This window comes from Wolffia australiana, chromosome 19, assembly GCF_029677425.1.
Source record: "Wolffia australiana isolate 7733 chromosome 19, ASM2967742v1".
NCBI lineage: Eukaryota > Viridiplantae > Streptophyta > Magnoliopsida > Alismatales > Araceae > Wolffia > Wolffia australiana.
Genome location: NC_135853.1, coordinates 4,675,704 through 4,691,307, shown reverse-complemented (window position 1 = coordinate 4,691,307; position 15,604 = coordinate 4,675,704). Strand labels below are relative to the sequence as shown.

The window sequence follows — 15,604 nt, the reverse complement described above, 5'->3', positions numbered from 1 at the left end:
TTCACAGTTATCATGTCTGGAATTTCACTATAAATCAGATCATACTAGTTTTACTAGGGGCGATCTTCATTTAGAGCTCCCACTTTACTTGGCCTACACAACGAGTCTTCATGTGGCTTGCCTATTTGTGGGATTGTCTCAAAAGATAGATAATATCCACATCCAAAGGAAAAATGTTCAGACAATCTGGGATGTGATTTATTTAGATATCTTATCCAAATGAATTTTCAAAAACTGAATTCTATAAAATACTTAAAAGAAGTACAAAAGCAAGTGAAATGTCTCCTATTTCCTGGATGATAAAATATAACATTATATATTTTTAGATGAGCATTTATTTATAAATGCATCATGACACCAAGTACGTACAAGGTAGAATAGCATTGCCTATCATGTCTATTTAAGTATAAGTCGAATTTCATCTCCATTCTCTGCTTTTTAGACTAACATGGTATTTATTCCCAAGCATAATGAATACTTCCTACCAAATTAAAATACTAAATTTCATTCATTCTGAGTTTTAGAGAAGTATATTCAAATAAAAGAGTTTCTCATTTGACATCTTAAAGACTTCTATAAATAAATATTTTATTCAGTTGGATAAATCATAGAACTAGAAAATCCCTAAATAAATATTTCTTATCGGTTGGATCCGGAACCAATAAGGCAGGAGCTGAAGATCCGATTTTTTGAGACACCTATATAAATCTCTCACATTCTCGCCAGTTGAAGTTTCAGAGAGCGGAGTGAAACCCTAAAGCGGCCGAGCGAGCAGGCGGAGCGCGGCGGAGGCAACCATGGTAAATCTTCAATCTTTCATCTTCAATCTTCAATCCCTGGCCCAGATTACGAATACCCATCGCGAGATTTGTATACCCAACTCGCTATTGTTGTTTGAGATTCAATCTCTGCTTCCTTTCAGGGTATCGATCTCGTTGCCGGTGGTAAAAGTAAGAAGACTAAGCGCACTGCGCCGAAGTCCAACGATATCTACCTCAAGCTTCTCGTGAAGGTTCGATTTGATTGTTTGAAATTTGTATTGTGTTTTTTTACTGATTTTCCCTTTTTATCTTTGGTTTTTACAGCTTTACAGGTTTCTTGTTCGGAGGACCGGTAGCAACTTTAATGCAGTTATTCTCAAGAGGCTGTTCATGAGCAAGATTAACAAGCCGCCGATTTCTCTGTCCAAGCTCATCAAATATATGAAGGGAAAGGTGCGTCGAAATCATTCAGCCAACTTTTATTATGATTATGTTCTAATTTTTTGGATTATTTCAGGAAGACAAGACTGCAGTGATCGTTGGAACGGTCACCGATGATTTGAGAGTTTATGATGTGCCTGCACTGAAGGTGACGGCTTTGAGATTCACCGAGAGAGCTAGAGCGAGGATCTTGAAGGCTGGTGGGGAGTGCCTGACTTTTGATCAGCTCGCTCTTCGCGCTCCTCTGGGACAGAACACGGTGAGCAATTACCCATTGGGATTTAGAAAAATTAGAATTTTAAACTTCATCTTGCTTTCAATTCGATTTTCGAGACCATATTTTGTTGCGGACATTGAGTTATATGGCGTCCGATGCGCTGGAGTAAGGGATTATATTATGTATAGAATTTAATGTTTATTTTGATTTTAGTTTATCTTATGGAATGTATGCATTCTTTCTCATATTTCATTTGGGTTCCTTTTGGATATATGTACTAGAATTTTTTCCTCAATTATATCTGCGATGATGATATCATATCAATCCCAGCTCATTATGAGGGCTCCTCTCATGTAGAGAAGGCCAAAGAATGGATCAATAACATTATCTGAGCACAATAGCTTCTTCGATCTTTGAATGACTCAAATACTTGAATTTCAAATATCTGTTTCTATTGATTGTATTCTATCTTATATTTTTTCCCTCAATTGTATCTGCATTGATGATATCGTATCAATCCCAGCTCATTATGAGGGCTCCTCTCATGTAGAGAAGACCAAAGAATGGATCAATAACATTATCTGAGCACAAAAGCTTCTTCGACCTTTGAATGAATCGAATACTTCAATATCAAATGACTGTTTCAGTCGACTGTATTCTATCTTTTTTTTTCCTCAATTATATCTGCAATGATGTTTTCTTATCAATCCCAGCTCATTATGAGGGCTCCTCTCATGTAGATAAGGCCAAAGAATGGATCAAAAACATTATCTGAGCTCAAATCCTTGTTCTTTGGACGAATGCATTATAATATTAGTTATGACTTTTATTTCGTTAATTTAGGTTCTTCTGAGAGGACCCAAGAACGCCAGAGAGGCTGTTAAGCACTTTGGCAAGGCTCCTGGTGTGCCGGACAGCAACACCAAGCCATATGTGCGCTCCAAGGGAAGGAAATTCGAAAAGGCCAGAGGTCGCAGGAACAGCAGAGGGTTCAGGGTTTGATCTTTTATTTCATTTTTACCACCACTATCGAACTTTGTTGTTCTTCAAGTTCAGTTTTTTTTTCTTAGTTGTCAAATCCTTGACAGAGGAGTTTTCCTTGTTTTCTTTTTGACCTGTTCATCTTGTTGGGGTGATAGAAAAAAGGCCCGAGACTCTTTCAAAATTATGATTTTGCTATTTTTCTAATGGTTATTGGTTATCACGACGCGAGAATCTGGGAAAATGAAGGTTACAATTTGAACTTTTGTAAGGTAAGATCTAATATCTCTACGTCACTGTAAATCTAATTTTCTAAAAAATCAAGAGGATCGCGAGATCAGTTCATATTATACAGAATGCTCCTCTTTTAGATACTCTTTTTTATACTGATTTAATGTGTTTTTTAACACGGCACCCAATTCTTAAAAGATGAAAATGAGACGGTTAAATTTCTGGAAGGTAATTAATCGATCATATTGATTTAGATTCACTTATCTTATATAGATTAATGTGTTTTTTGAGACGGCACCAAATTCTTAAATGATGAAAATGAGAAGGTTAAATTTCTGGAAGGTAATTAATCGATCATATTTATAGCAATGTGTTGTAAATATTTAAAAAATCGAACTCCATCCCTTATACAAGCAAATTAAAATTTTGAACTGTAAACCTAACCTTTGGCATGAAATTTGATTGATCCGGTACTATAGTTAAAATGTCCAATTCCATCCATGAAACAAATCAAATTGAATTTAAAATTGTAAACTCAACCTTCGGCATTATATTTTAATATTCCGATACAATAGGAAATATCACTCTTCTTAATATTGGTTAGCTGTTACCCTCTATATAGATGAGAAAGGTTGTATGGTGAACAGAAACCAGGATAATCAAATATTGTAGACCATTATTCCACAAGCTAATTTCTGATATCTCCAATGACTCCTTTATCCTTTCGGCAACAGAATTAAAAGAAGTCAGTTTAAATAATATTGGTGCATTAAATAAATAAATTTGATCTTTTCCTCTCAAGTGTCTCTCTTTCAAACTTGCTCTTATCTGTCTCTCTTTTGATTCTTCCTCTCTTGTTCACTTGCTGCCTCATGCTTCTCTCCCTTTCTCACTATCATTCTCCATTTGCTCGCCCCTCTCTCTCTCTCACTATCATTCTCCATTTGCTCGCCCCTCTCTCTCTCTCTCTCTCTCTCTCTCTCCCTCTCTCCCTCTCTCTCCCTCTCTCTCTCTCCCTCTCTCTCTCTCTCTCTCTCCATTTGATCTCTTCCTCTTTCTCTCTTGCTTGTTCTTCCCTCTCTATGTTACTCTTCCTTTCACTCACTGTCTCTCTCTTTCTTTATCACTCCTCTTTCTTTCTTGCTGGCTCTCACAATATTTTGTGTGAATTTGTGCGATGTGCCGTGCAAATTTCCATACAAATTCACTCCACAAATTGCATATGGGGCTCAGTGATATCGAAACTTTGCACAAGCGGTGTGAATATACGCACCGCACAGCAGGCCCTTCCCAAGGGCAATGACCCGCGAGCAACTTTGATTAGCAAAATGGTGACTGGCTCATTAACAGATCATTCATTCATTTAACTCAAGAATAATTCCTTAACAATTCCCAGTCATTAAGAAGTCTTTATATTGTTGGTTTCAAATGCTCCATAACTTGTAAACGAGCCTGACCTGCACTTTTTTAAGTATGATATGGTGCCCAATGCTGGACTAGGGCATGATTTTTTATTCCTGGAATCTTATGAAGATATTAACTAATGTCTTATAAAATGTATTATTTGTCATGTTTTATCTGAGTTCATTGTTATTTGAATATACTGGGAATTTTTTCCCTAAATTCTTTCTGTGAGGGTGATATCATATTGATCCCAGCTCATTATGAAAGCTGTTTCTTTTGTAAAGAAGAAGGAAGAAAAGTGACTTTTGAATTGACACCAGTTAGGAAAAGGGGAAATAGCTTAGTGGGTTAGAGTGCTGATCTGTCACGCCAGAAGTTGTTGATATGTCATGCCTCACCACAGACAAATTAGTGAATATTTATCGATAAAACAAATATATAAATACTAAATAATTTCATATCCTTGTTTATTACAAGGTGCAACTTTAGGTGCAATTTGGAAGCCGCAAAAAAAGAAAAACATTTGTACTCATTAAATACATTATTTTTTGAAAATAATATATTCAATAACATTAGATGAGCATGCTTCCACAATCTTTGCATTTTTTACACATTAAGTACATTATTTTTGAAATCTTCACTATTATATTTCTAATGAGAGGTGGTTAAGAATATGAAACTCTATTCAATCAATAGAAGTGCCTAAACCTAATGGATAAGCCAAATAAATGAATGATATGTATAATGTACATTTTTATGCCTAAACGAATATAAGACCGCCTTAACAATATATTACAAATTTTCACATTATTTACTATTTATTTAAACACAATAATTACACTTTTTTGAAACACTAGCAGCAATAAGGCACTCCAAAGGCTTCACAGAGAATTCCCCCTGGATGAAATTCTGTACAGTGAAAACTAAACTCCTTACCGAATTGATGTCCCTTCCCCACTGAATGGAGGAGAATACTGTTTTATTTTAAAAAGCATGCAGTAACGGAGGAATCAATCCGCAAAACCAAATAGGTGTGTGAGCAAAATAAGAGAAGGCAATTAATTATAATGATAATAAACATATGGTTTTAAATAATAACTTTATGTTGTATTTTTCTGCTTTTTTATGTTGTACGTATGTACTCAAGATCATTTGAACAATATAAAGAAACGAAATCACTAGGGAAGGTTCAAAGTTTGGGGAAATAAGGAACCTGTGGGATTTCCCACCAAATGAAAGTATACAAAACGAAAATTGTCACAAAAACAATTAGTAAACCATTATTAAACCATGCCCGTTTGATTTTAGCTTCAAACACGTTTGCTTTGTTTTTATTTGTATTTATTTATGCAACATAGATTAATTTTATTAATGGAACAGGCAAGGGACAAAGAAAGACCTTGAATGAAATTATGGAAAAATGTATTATTTAGGAATATCATAATACAGGGATCACTAGTCTCTAAGGATGTAATATAAATATTGATATTTGAAAGATACTCGGGACAAACCCCAAACTATTTGAAAAGAATAGTCCAATAGATCCCCACTTTTACAAAAAGTATGGCTGATCTTTTAGAAAAGACACTAAGGACAAATGGTGGTCATTCGTAGGGAAAAAGTTCTCTGCATTGGTTTAATATTCAACCTAAGTGTAAATCAGATTATTCCATAACATGGTCATATCAATGGACTACTAGAGAGTTATGATGACAGAGAGATAGAGAGAGAAAAAAACTGAATCAGAAAGAAAAGACAAAGAGAGATGGCAACAAAGAGAAGTAGAGAGAGAAAAGAAAACAGAATCAGAGAGAGAGAGAGACAGAGAAAAAAATAGAATCAGAAAGAGAAGACAGAGAAAGATGGGCACAGAGAGAAGTAGAGAGAGAAAGAGAGGAGAGAGAAAACAGAATCAGAAACAGAAGACAGAGAGAGATGGACACAGAGGGAAGTGGAGAGAGAAAATAAAACAGAATCAGAGAGAGAAGACAGAGAGATGGAGAAAAACATAATCAGAAAGAGAAGACAGAGAGAGATGGGCACAGAGAGAAGACAGAGATGGAGAGAGAGAAAAGAATCAGAGAGAGAAAAAGAGAAGGAGAGAGAAAAAAGAATCAGAAAGAGAAGATAGAGAGAGATGGAGAGAGATGAGCTCAGAGAGAAGCAGAGAAAGAGAGGAAAACAGAATGAGAGAGAGAAGACAGAGAGATGGAGAGAAAAAACAGAATTAGAGAGAGAAGACAGAGAGATGGGGAGAGAGAAAAAGCAGAGCCAGCGAGAGAAGACATAGAGATGGAGCGAGATAGAAAGAGAAAGAGAGACACAGAGAGAAAGAGATCACAGAATCAGAGAGAGAAGACATAGGGGGAGAGAGAGAGAGAGACACACGGAGGGAAGTAGAAAAGAAGGCTAGTGGAGAGACATACTGAGAGAGAGAGAGAGCAAAGACAGAGATAGAGAGAAGAACTGATCAAAGAGACAAGTAGAGAGACGCACTGAAAGAGAGAGAGAGAGAGAACACAGAGAGAAGACTAGTAGAGAGACACACTCAGAGAGAGAGAGAGAATACAGAGAGAGAACAGGGCACTGAGAAAAGTAGAGAGAGAATACTAGTAGTGAGACGCACTGTGAGAGAGAGAGGAAAACAGAATCAGAGAGAGAAGACAGAGGAAGATGGAGAGAGAGATATATGCCTAGAGAGAGAAGACTAGTAGACAGATATACTGTAGAGAGAGAATACTAGTAGACAGAAGAGAGAGGGAGAGAGACAAGACAGAGAGGTGGAGAGAGAGAGAGATTTCTTTGTCATCAAGCTTCACACCTTCAGAAATATTTGTCAGGGAAGATTACAGCAAAGAGATGAAACAAGGGAAGAAGCTGATCCAACAAACTGAGGAGAAGATGCAAGAGGAAAGCATGATTTACAGAAACAGAGGTATCGAGCCCGAACTTCTCCGGCCAACCCCAACCCATTCAACCAGACTTAAACAGCAGGATGGCCTTCTGGTCCAAGTAAAAATAGATGAAGTGATTTGTCTCGTGCGTCACATATGAACCTTACAAAAGAACAGAGTCAAAGTCTTGTCAATCATTTGTCCATCTCCTAAAGTATAACTTTGCACAACAGGAAACTTTAGGAAATGGGGTTCATAATGGAAGAATTACTATGCAGTTATGCTCAGGAAGACAGCATAAAATGCATCAAGGTCATTTATTTTCATTGCGTAATTAAGAGGGTTCAGATAAAAATCAGAAGCTAAAATATTTCTAGGAATTGTTCTAGGCTAGATAATGTTTTGAAGCATTTAAAGCCCTGAAGAAACAACCGATATTCTCCGGGAGAGATCATGTACAAGACGAAAGAATGAATAGAATTCAACGAGCTTCAATGCAGATAACAGATTTCTAACCTGGTAGAAGAGTCTTAGCAATTGACTCCGGTATTTAAGGGAAAATGGCACCATCATCAATTAATGCAAATTAAAAAAGTCGTCTATCCCCTTCTAAAGCCCAAATCTCACTTGTACTCGTGCATGAACAGTAGGGTTCAGCACCCAGGACGACGACAATGAATCCTCTAGGGATTCATCCGTACATAAAATTGATAACAATGACTATGGCTTGTGCTCATAAATCGTTCCTAAAGTCGCGCCCAAATCCAGAGATTAATCGTACTCTGGAGACTTAACGTATGATGATGAATTCATCATTGTCTACCAACCTAGTCAATTGCAAAGAAACAGAAGGTTGACCATCAATATATGATCAGTGATGGGAAGATAAGGACAGTAACTAAGATCAATAAATGATCAAAATTATTCATAAAGAGAATATCCATGGCATGCGAAGAGAATCATAATTGAGCAAGTATTCGTCAAGACCAAAGCGCTGGTATTGGGATCAAGAGCAGTCTGGTCCAAAATTTTAAGAAAAACCATGGTAAGAAATTGGTATTTCGGTCTTCGGAGATTTGGGCAATTTCCGAGGAAAATTTCCAAATGCAGGGGATGAAGAAATTTCCACAAAAAGAACATGACTAACTCCATTGATTTGGCAGATCTAGGAAAAGAATAATCCGGTCACGAATGAAGACAAGATCTGGCTTGATCTTCCAATTTCGCAAACATATAGAATTACGGTCAGAAATAACCCCAAGGGGGAGCTAGAGGCAAAGTAACCGCTACCAAAGTTGCGACCGACAATGCAATGCCACGTGGAGCCATGAGCCTTGTCGAATTCCTTCTTGATGTACTCGGCGATGTCCTTCTCCACAGAGTGCTTGTCAAAAGCCTGTTCCTTTCGAGAAAACGCCAAACAAAGCGCGATCCAGAGCGGATTTTCGATCAGGCGCGCGAAAAATCAAGAAAAAAAAGGAGAGAAAGAGGGGAAATCGGGGAATGCGAGTACGGCGATGGCGCAATCGATGGCTTCCTTCTGAACGTCCTCCTTCATGTCGGCGCTCTTGACGATGATCCGGCGCTTGGGAGCGGAAGAAGGCAGGGCGGAGGAGCCGTCGTCGAGAGAGACCTTGTGGAAGGCGATCGCCGCCGGATCGCCGCCGCCGCGCCGCCGCTCCTCCGCCATCATCGCCGCCGTAGATCGCTCGGCGAAATTCCCCCGCGTTTTACTCCTGATTTGCTTTCTCGGCGGTATTTATATGGTCTACTTTTTTTGCAATCGTGGCCGGATTATCCGGAAATTGCGTAGTTATCCATTTCCTTTGAGAAGGCTGAAAGTGAAAGCCTCGCGTGTTTTGGGCTGCTGCGCGAGTGGTGGGACCCAGGAGGAGTTAGAGAGAGAGACAGGTAGAGAGTGACACAGGAGTTGAGAGAGAGAGAGAGATGGAGAGGGTTATAGAGAGAGACATGGAGTGGGTTAGAGAGAGAGACATATAGAGAGAGAGAGAGATGGAGAGGGTTATAGAGAGACACATATAGAGAGAGATGGAGAGGGTTATAGAGAGAGACATATAGAGAGAGATGGAGAGGGTTAGAGAGAGAGATTGACATATAGAGAGAGATGGAAAGGGTTATAGAGAGAGAGAGATGGAGAGGGTTATAGAGAGAGACATATATAGAGAGAGACACATATATATATAGAGAGAGAGAGATGGAGAGGGTTAGAGAGAGAGAAATATAGAGAGAGAGAGAGAGAGATGGAGTCGGTGAGAGAGAGAGAGACATATAGAGAGAGATGGAGTGGGTGAGAGAGAGAGACATATAGAGAGAGATGGAGTGGGTAGAGAGAGACATATAAAGAGAGATGGAGTGGGTCAGAGAGTGATTGACATATAGAGAGAGAGATGAAGAGGGTTAGAGAGAGATGTAGACAGAGAGAGAGTAGAGAAAGAGATGGAGAGGGTTAGAGGGAGATGTAGAGAGAGGTAGTAGAGAAAGAGATGGAGAGGTTTAGAGAGAGATGTAGAGAGACGGAGTAGAGAAAGAGGTGGAGAGGGTAAGAGAGAGATGTAGAGAGATGGAGAGGGTTAGAGAGAGATGTAGAGAGACGGAGTAGAGAAAGAGATGGAGAGGGTACGAGAGATAGACATGTAGAGAGAGAGATGGAGAGGGTAAGAGAGAGACATGTAGAGAGAGAGATGGAGAGGGTAAGAGAGAGACATGTAGAGAGGGGGAGTAGAGAGAGATGGTGAGGGTAAGAGAGAGACATGTAGAGAGAGTAGAGAGAGGGGTAGAGAGGGACACAGAGGGAGTTGAGAAAGAGAGATGGAGAGGGTTAGAGAGAGAGGGAGTAGAGAGAGATATGGAGAGGGTTAGAGAGAGAAGGGTACAGAGAGAATAGAAAGAGAGATGGAGAAGGGTTAGTCAGAGGTAGAGAGTGTCACAGGGGGAGTAGAGAGAGATGAAGAGGGTCAGACAGAGGTAGAGAGGGTCACAGAAGGAGTAGAGAGAGATGGAGAGGGTTAGACAGAGGTAGAGAGGGTCACAGAGGTAGAGAGAGAGAGGTGGAAAGGGTTAGAGAGAGACACATAGAGTGAGGGGTAGAGAGGGAAAACAGAGGGAGGTAAGAGAGAGAGATGGAGAGGGTTAGAGAGAGACATTGAGTGAGGGATAGAGAGGGAAAACCGAGGGAGTAGAGAGACAGATGGAGAGATAAATAGATGAATAGAGAGGGTCCGAGGGTAAGGAAGAGAGAGAGTTAGAGAGAGAAAATAGAGAGCCATGAAGTCAATGATATATAAAATTTTGCAGAAAAGTGGACATGATTGGAGAATTGGAAGAGAGAAGGCAGCTCAGACGAGGGCGCCAGTGCAGGCCGTGGCGGGCACGATCTCGGTCTTCTTCCTCGAGCTGTACTTCTTCGTGATGAACCTGCCCATGGACAGTATAAAAATCTCAGGAATATCGCCGAGCTCGTTCTAGAGATAGAAAGAGAAAGTTTTCTTCAAAATCAAGAAGATAGAAAGAGAGAGGATGGATAGATCTGTCTTCAGGAGTAACACGCTCCAAGAAATCACATTACCTGAAGAAATCCCTCCAGAGAAGCTCGAACATAAGCCAGTTCATTCCCCCCTTGTTCTGACCTGGTCCCCCAGAACTCGTTCTAGAGAGAGAAAGCAGAGAAAGATAAGAAGAGAGGGTGTGTCATAGATAAAGAGGGCCACAGCCAAAGAGGCAGAAAAAACACAGATAGAGAGAGAGAGAGAGGAATTGAGATCGAATGAGAGTCATAGATAGAAAGGGTTGAGGAGAAAGAGCCAAAGAGAGAGGCAGATAGAGATAGATGCACTGGAAGATAGAGAGAGAGAGATAGGTACAAACGGTTAGAACAAGAGAGACATTGAGAGAGAGGGGGAGTGTGAAGGGAAATGGAAAGAGATATAAAGGGTTAGAGTGAGAGATATATATATCTATAGAGAGAGAGAGGGTCATAAATTTCAGAGGGTTAGAATGAGAGGCAAATATAGAGAGAGAGAGTGGAAAGGAGATGGTAAGAGAGTCATAAACACAGAGGGTTAGAATTAGAGACATTGAGAAAGGGAGAGACAGACACACTGCATCAGAGAGAGAGAGAGAGAGAGGAAAGGGAATGGAGAGAGGGCCAGAAATGGAGTGTTAGAGTGAGAGAGACAGAGCGGCAGACAGAGGAGATATACAGAGAGAGATAGATAGATAGATAGAGAGAGAGAGAGAGAGAATTCACCTTGAGGCAGCTTTCTTGAGTTCTTCGAACATGAATCGCGGAGAGAGACAACCAGTGGCAAGCCATGGGGAGATCTTGCAGGAGAAGTTGGCACCATAGATGCTGTCCTGGTTGGGATTTTTGGCTCCACTCTTCTGATTTGCCACGAATTCAGAGGCAAATCGCTTCAGTTTTTCCAGAGCTTGGCTTTCCCCACCGATCAGAGATGCATGCATGGCAACCCGTGAAGAGTCCTAGAGAGAGGAAGCAAAAAAAATTCCATAACTTAATAAAACACAACTGCGGATCCAGATTAAAAACCGGGTGTTAATTCACGAAGGCATCTCCATTCTGGATTTCCAAATTAAGGTTCCCCAACCCGCATTTATCGATAAAATATAGTCCCAGAAGCAAAATCGGGGAGGACAGTTGTGGATAATAGAACAAATAAAACATAAAGATAGACTAATATATACGACCATTAGGCTTATGGAAATGAGAAAAAACTGAAAGCCCTACATCATCATGATTTCACCTTTTAAAAATGTTTGCAACATTTTTAATAAAGAAGAGATTTTTTTAAGCTAAGAGGGAAGATCAACCACGAACGGTGATCAACCTGACTAAAGGAGAGACGGTATCATCAATTCTGAGTGGCAATGACTATTTTGTCGTCATCCCTTGTCATCTGAGCGAGCTTAATAAGGGAAGAGTGATGAGAGGCATTGAAAAGACAAAATAATCATCGTCATCCTACCTGCAGGCCAGACATGATGACACCATCATCATTGCCATCCTAGCCAGGACAAATGACAGGAACAATGATGACTCGTCATCGTCCACATAAAATAACAGGAAACAGGAGAATTCAAAGTCGGGGGTTGTATAATTTTCTCTATGAACAGTGTTAAATGTACACTAACAAGACAAGAAAAAGGAGACGATACTCATTCGATATGGATTGCCTGGTGGACTGTGTTAAAAAAATAAAGCATCACACTTGGTACAAGCCATAACTTTACCAAAGTAGTAAGCGTTTCATTCTAACATTGAACACATCTAGAGTCACCTTCAAATAGGGTCCTATTGAAAATCTAGAATCTCAAACATATATTTGTTGGCTGGCTAGTAATGTACAACTTTCAAAACAACAACAGCCTGCTAAAAAACTCAATATTCTTCTTTGAAGAGTCAACTGGAAAGATCTATGGGTGGCCGCAGGCATGCATGATGACTGCATATGCGCTGTCTACATCACGGAGCTCCGGCGATTGGATTACGGTGATGATGGTGCTTCCTCTTCCACACACACCATCTCTAGGCTACTTTGTGACCGGCCAAGGCATAACTATAGTATATCTTTTCTGTCTATCGAGGTCATGGGCAAGTGGGGTCAATGTGTACATTGGGATATTTACGCTCAATCCACGCCTAAAAACTCAATCCGTGCCTAAAAACTCTTCCAAACACTAAACCTAAACATATACAAAACCCCATCAGCCGGACCCTGGGTTGGCCCGTACCCGGCACTGTGTTTTTGCCAATAACCAAAAAAAAAACCCGAAAAAATCAATCCTCAAAACGGGTCAGCTACCTGAGCCATTGCCTAAAAACTCTTCCAAACACTAAACCTAAACATATACAAAACCCCATCAGCCGGACCCTGGGTTGGCCCGTACCCGGCACTGTGTTTTTGCCAATAAGCAAAAAAAAACCCCGAAAAAATCAATCCTCAAAACGGGTCAGCTACCTGAGCCATTGCCGAAAAACCCTTCCAAACACTAACCCTAAACATATACAAACCCCCATCCGCCGGACCCTGGGTTGGCCCGTACCCGGCACTGTGTTTTTGCCAATAAGCAAAAAAAAACCCCGAAAAAATCAATCCTCAAAACGGGTCAGCTACCTGAGCCATTGCCAAAAACTCTTCCAAACACTAAACCTAAACATATACAAAACCCCATCAGCCGGACCCTGGGTTGGCCCGTACCCGGCACTGTGTTTTTGCCAATAACCAAAAAAAAAACCCGAAAAAATCAATCCTCAAAACAGGTCAGCTACCTGAGCCATTGCCTAAAAACTCTTCCAAACACTAAACCTAAACATATACAAAACCCCATCAGCCAGACCCTGGGTTGGCCCGTACCTGGCACCGTGTTTTTGCCAATAACCAAAAAAAAAACCTGAAAAAATCAATCCTCAAAACGGGTCAGCTACCTGAGCCATTGACGGGGGCGGAGAGAGGCCGAGGTCGGCCAAGCTCGGAATCTCCCCGGCTTCGACGTCGCCCATGGCAGGAACTCCCTTGAGCCGATCCAGCGCCTCGATCGTCTTCCTCACCCCCAATCCCTGCACCTTCTCTCTAAAACCCCCATAATTCGACGGCATCTGCTCAAGATCAAAGGGCAAATCCTCGATATGGTACAATGTACTCCCCCAGAAGAACTTAACCTCCAGACCCTCCTCTTCCATGGCCTTGGCGACCTTCTCCTCTGTCTTCACCTCGTCGCTGGAGACCTCCTGATGGGCGTAGACCGCCTCGGCGCCCACGGCCCGGGCCAGCTCGGCCAGCACAGCCTCCGGGCGCCCAATCCTGACCACCAGGTCCGAGCCGCGGGCTCGGAGCCCGGCCCGGAGCTCTCGGACCGACTCCAGCAAGAAGGTGGCTCGGTACGGGCCCGTCCGGTCGAACCCAGAAGAGGATTTCCCGAAATCGCGCCGGTCGAAGAGGAAGACGGGGAGGACGGAGAGGGAATCGGCGTTGGCGCAGGAGAGGGCCTCGTTGTCGTGGACGCGGAGGTCGTTTCTGAACCACACGATCGAGCATCGACGGCCGCCGGCGGGGTTGGAGGGGTCGCCGGGGCGTCGGGGGAGGTGTTGGAAGGGGGTTTGGAGGGGGCTGGCGGAGATGGCGATGGATCTGGCCATGGAAGGGGGTTTGGAGGAGGATGAGGAGAGGGAGAGATGCGAGAGGGAGGCGATTTGGGAGGGAATGTGGAGCTTGGAAGGGAGAGCGGCGATGGAGGGGAAAGAGGAGAGGGAGAGGGAAGAGAGGGAGAGGGAGAGGGAGGCCATGGCTGGCTTGGGGATTTGGGGAGCTTCTTCTTCGTCTTCTTCGTCGAGCTCGTTGGAGGAGGTCTTCTTCTGGAGGAGGGCGAGGGGGTTGGTGGCCGCCATGGCCGAGCTCGGGGAGTTCTCTCTCTGCTTGTGGCCGACTGGCTGGTAGAGATGGATAGATAGGGGGAGTGGGGATGGATTATACCGTCTTTTCTTTTCTGGATTTGAAATTATATATATATTTTTAATTTCTCGACATTAAGTTTTAGTGATTGTGGTAATATGTTTTTAGCAAGGACCTAAACCTTACCTAAAGTTTTGGTACGGTACCGTATCGTCTGTCGTCATCGTAGTCCTTAGCAGCGAGTACTTCCTCACGAGCTTTCATATGATAAGATTTATAGCGCTTTTTGTGGATTTTTAGTTGTATTTTTTTTAATTTCTCGCCATTGAGTTTTAGTGATTGTGGTATATGTTTTTAGCAAATACCTAAAGTTACCTAAAGTTTTGGTATGCTACCTAAAACCTTACCTAAAGTTTTGGTATGCTACCGTTTTGTCTGTCGCCATCATCGGCTTTAGCACGGAGTGCTTCCTGACGAGCTCTAATATGATCAGACGAGCTCTAATATTTTCTGGCTTTTTACTTGTATTTTTTAGTTTCACACCCTTGATTTTTAGTGATTGTGGTATATGTTTTTAGCAAGTACCTAAACCTTACATAGAGTTCGGTATGGTTCTGTTTCGTCTGTCCGCATCGTTGTCCTTAGCTCCGAGCACTTCATGGCGAGCTCTAATATGATCAGATTTATAGCGCTTTTTCCGGCTTTTTACCTGTATTTTTTAGTTTCACGCCCTTGATTTTTAGTGATTATGGTATATGCTTTTTAGCGAGTACCTAAACCTTACCTAGAGTTCGGTATGGTCCTATTTTGTCTGTCGCCATAGTCGTCCTTAGCTCCGAGTACTTCCCGACGAGCACTAATATGATCAGATTTGTAACACTTTTTCTGGATTTTTAGTTGTATTTTATTTAGTTTCTCGCCCTTTTATTTTTAGCGATTGTTGTATATGTTTTTAATAAATATCTAAACCTTACCTAGAGTTTGGTATGGTTCTGTTTCGTCTGTCATCATCGCCGTCCTTGACACCGAGTACTTCCTGACGAGCTCTAATATGATAGATTTAAAGCTTTTGTGGCTTATTAGTTATATGTTTTTATAGTTTCTCGCCCTTCATTTTTAGTTATCATGGTATGTACTCTTTACATATAATTATATGTTTTTGGGAAGTAACTAAATGTTACCTAGAGTTCGGTATGGTCCCCGATTTGTATGTCACCATCATCATCCGTAGCACCGAGTACTTCCAAA

General features: G+C 41.4%; 3 protein-coding genes across 3 annotated transcripts; 1 reads left to right on the top strand and 2 right to left on the bottom strand.

The window, feature by feature from the left end:
• The first annotated feature begins 720 nt into the window (after positions 1-720).
• LOC144715616 (large ribosomal subunit protein eL18x) lies at positions 721-2,607 on the top strand. Its single transcript, XM_078590563.1, has 5 exons — positions 721-800; positions 923-1,012; positions 1,086-1,214; positions 1,279-1,461; positions 2,263-2,607. The coding sequence occupies exons 1-5, from the start codon at positions 798-800 to the stop codon at positions 2,419-2,421; spliced, it is 564 nt and encodes a 187-aa protein (XP_078446689.1). The 5' UTR covers positions 721-797; the 3' UTR covers positions 2,422-2,607.
• Positions 2,608-6,832: 4,225 nt separating this feature from the next.
• On the bottom strand, positions 6,833-8,687 carry LOC144715714 (Dynein light chain type 1 family protein). The gene is made up of 3 exons (XM_078590683.1): positions 8,443-8,687; positions 8,220-8,331; positions 6,833-7,091 (listed from the first exon to the last, which is right to left on the bottom strand). Exons 1-3 carry the CDS (start codon positions 8,620-8,622, stop codon positions 7,009-7,011), a joined length of 375 nt encoding a protein of 124 aa, XP_078446809.1. The 5' UTR covers positions 8,623-8,687; the 3' UTR covers positions 6,833-7,008.
• Positions 8,688-10,207: 1,520 nt separating this feature from the next.
• PHR2 (photolyase/blue-light receptor 2) lies at positions 10,208-14,420 on the bottom strand. Its single transcript, XM_078590442.1, has 4 exons — positions 13,393-14,420; positions 11,197-11,429; positions 10,516-10,596; positions 10,208-10,364 (listed from the first exon to the last, which is right to left on the bottom strand). Exons 1-4 carry the CDS (start codon positions 14,350-14,352, stop codon positions 10,286-10,288), a joined length of 1,353 nt encoding a protein of 450 aa, XP_078446568.1. The 5' UTR covers positions 14,353-14,420; the 3' UTR covers positions 10,208-10,285.
• Between the last annotated feature and the right edge of the window lie 1,184 nt (positions 14,421-15,604).

What these genes read in the sequence shown, in the direction of transcription:
- LOC144715616 (XM_078590563.1), top strand. An exon ending in ACCTCAAGCTTCTCGTGAAG is followed by an intron (nt 1,013 to 1,085) that starts GTTCGATTTGAT and finishes TGGTTTTTACAG; the next exon opens with CTTTACAGGTTTCTTGTTCG. An exon ending in CTCCTCTGGGACAGAACACG is followed by an intron (nt 1,462 to 2,262) that starts GTGAGCAATTAC and finishes TCGTTAATTTAG; the next exon opens with GTTCTTCTGAGAGGACCCAA.
- PHR2 (XM_078590442.1), bottom strand. Translation starts at nt 14,352, where the DNA reads ATGGCGGCCACCAACCCCCTCGCCCTCCTCCAGAAGAAGACCTCCTCC. An exon ending in CGCCCCCGTCAATGGCTCAG is followed by an intron (nt 11,430 to 13,392) that starts GTAGCTGACCCG and finishes TCCTCTCTCTAG; the next exon opens with GACTCTTCACGGGTTGCCAT. An exon ending in CTCTGGAGGGATTTCTTCAG is followed by an intron (nt 10,365 to 10,515) that starts GTAATGTGATTT and finishes GTCCATGGGCAG; the next exon opens with GTTCATCACGAAGAAGTACA.
- LOC144715714 (XM_078590683.1), bottom strand. Translation starts at nt 8,622, where the DNA reads ATGATGGCGGAGGAGCGGCGGCGCGGCGGCGGCGATCCGGCGGCGATC. An exon ending in CCATCGATTGCGCCATCGCC is followed by an intron (nt 8,332 to 8,442) that starts GTACTCGCATTC and finishes TTTTCTCGAAAG; the next exon opens with GAACAGGCTTTTGACAAGCA. An exon ending in CATTGTCGGTCGCAACTTTG is followed by an intron (nt 7,092 to 8,219) that starts GTAGCGGTTACT and finishes TTCTTTTGTAAG; the next exon opens with GTTCATATGTGACGCACGAG.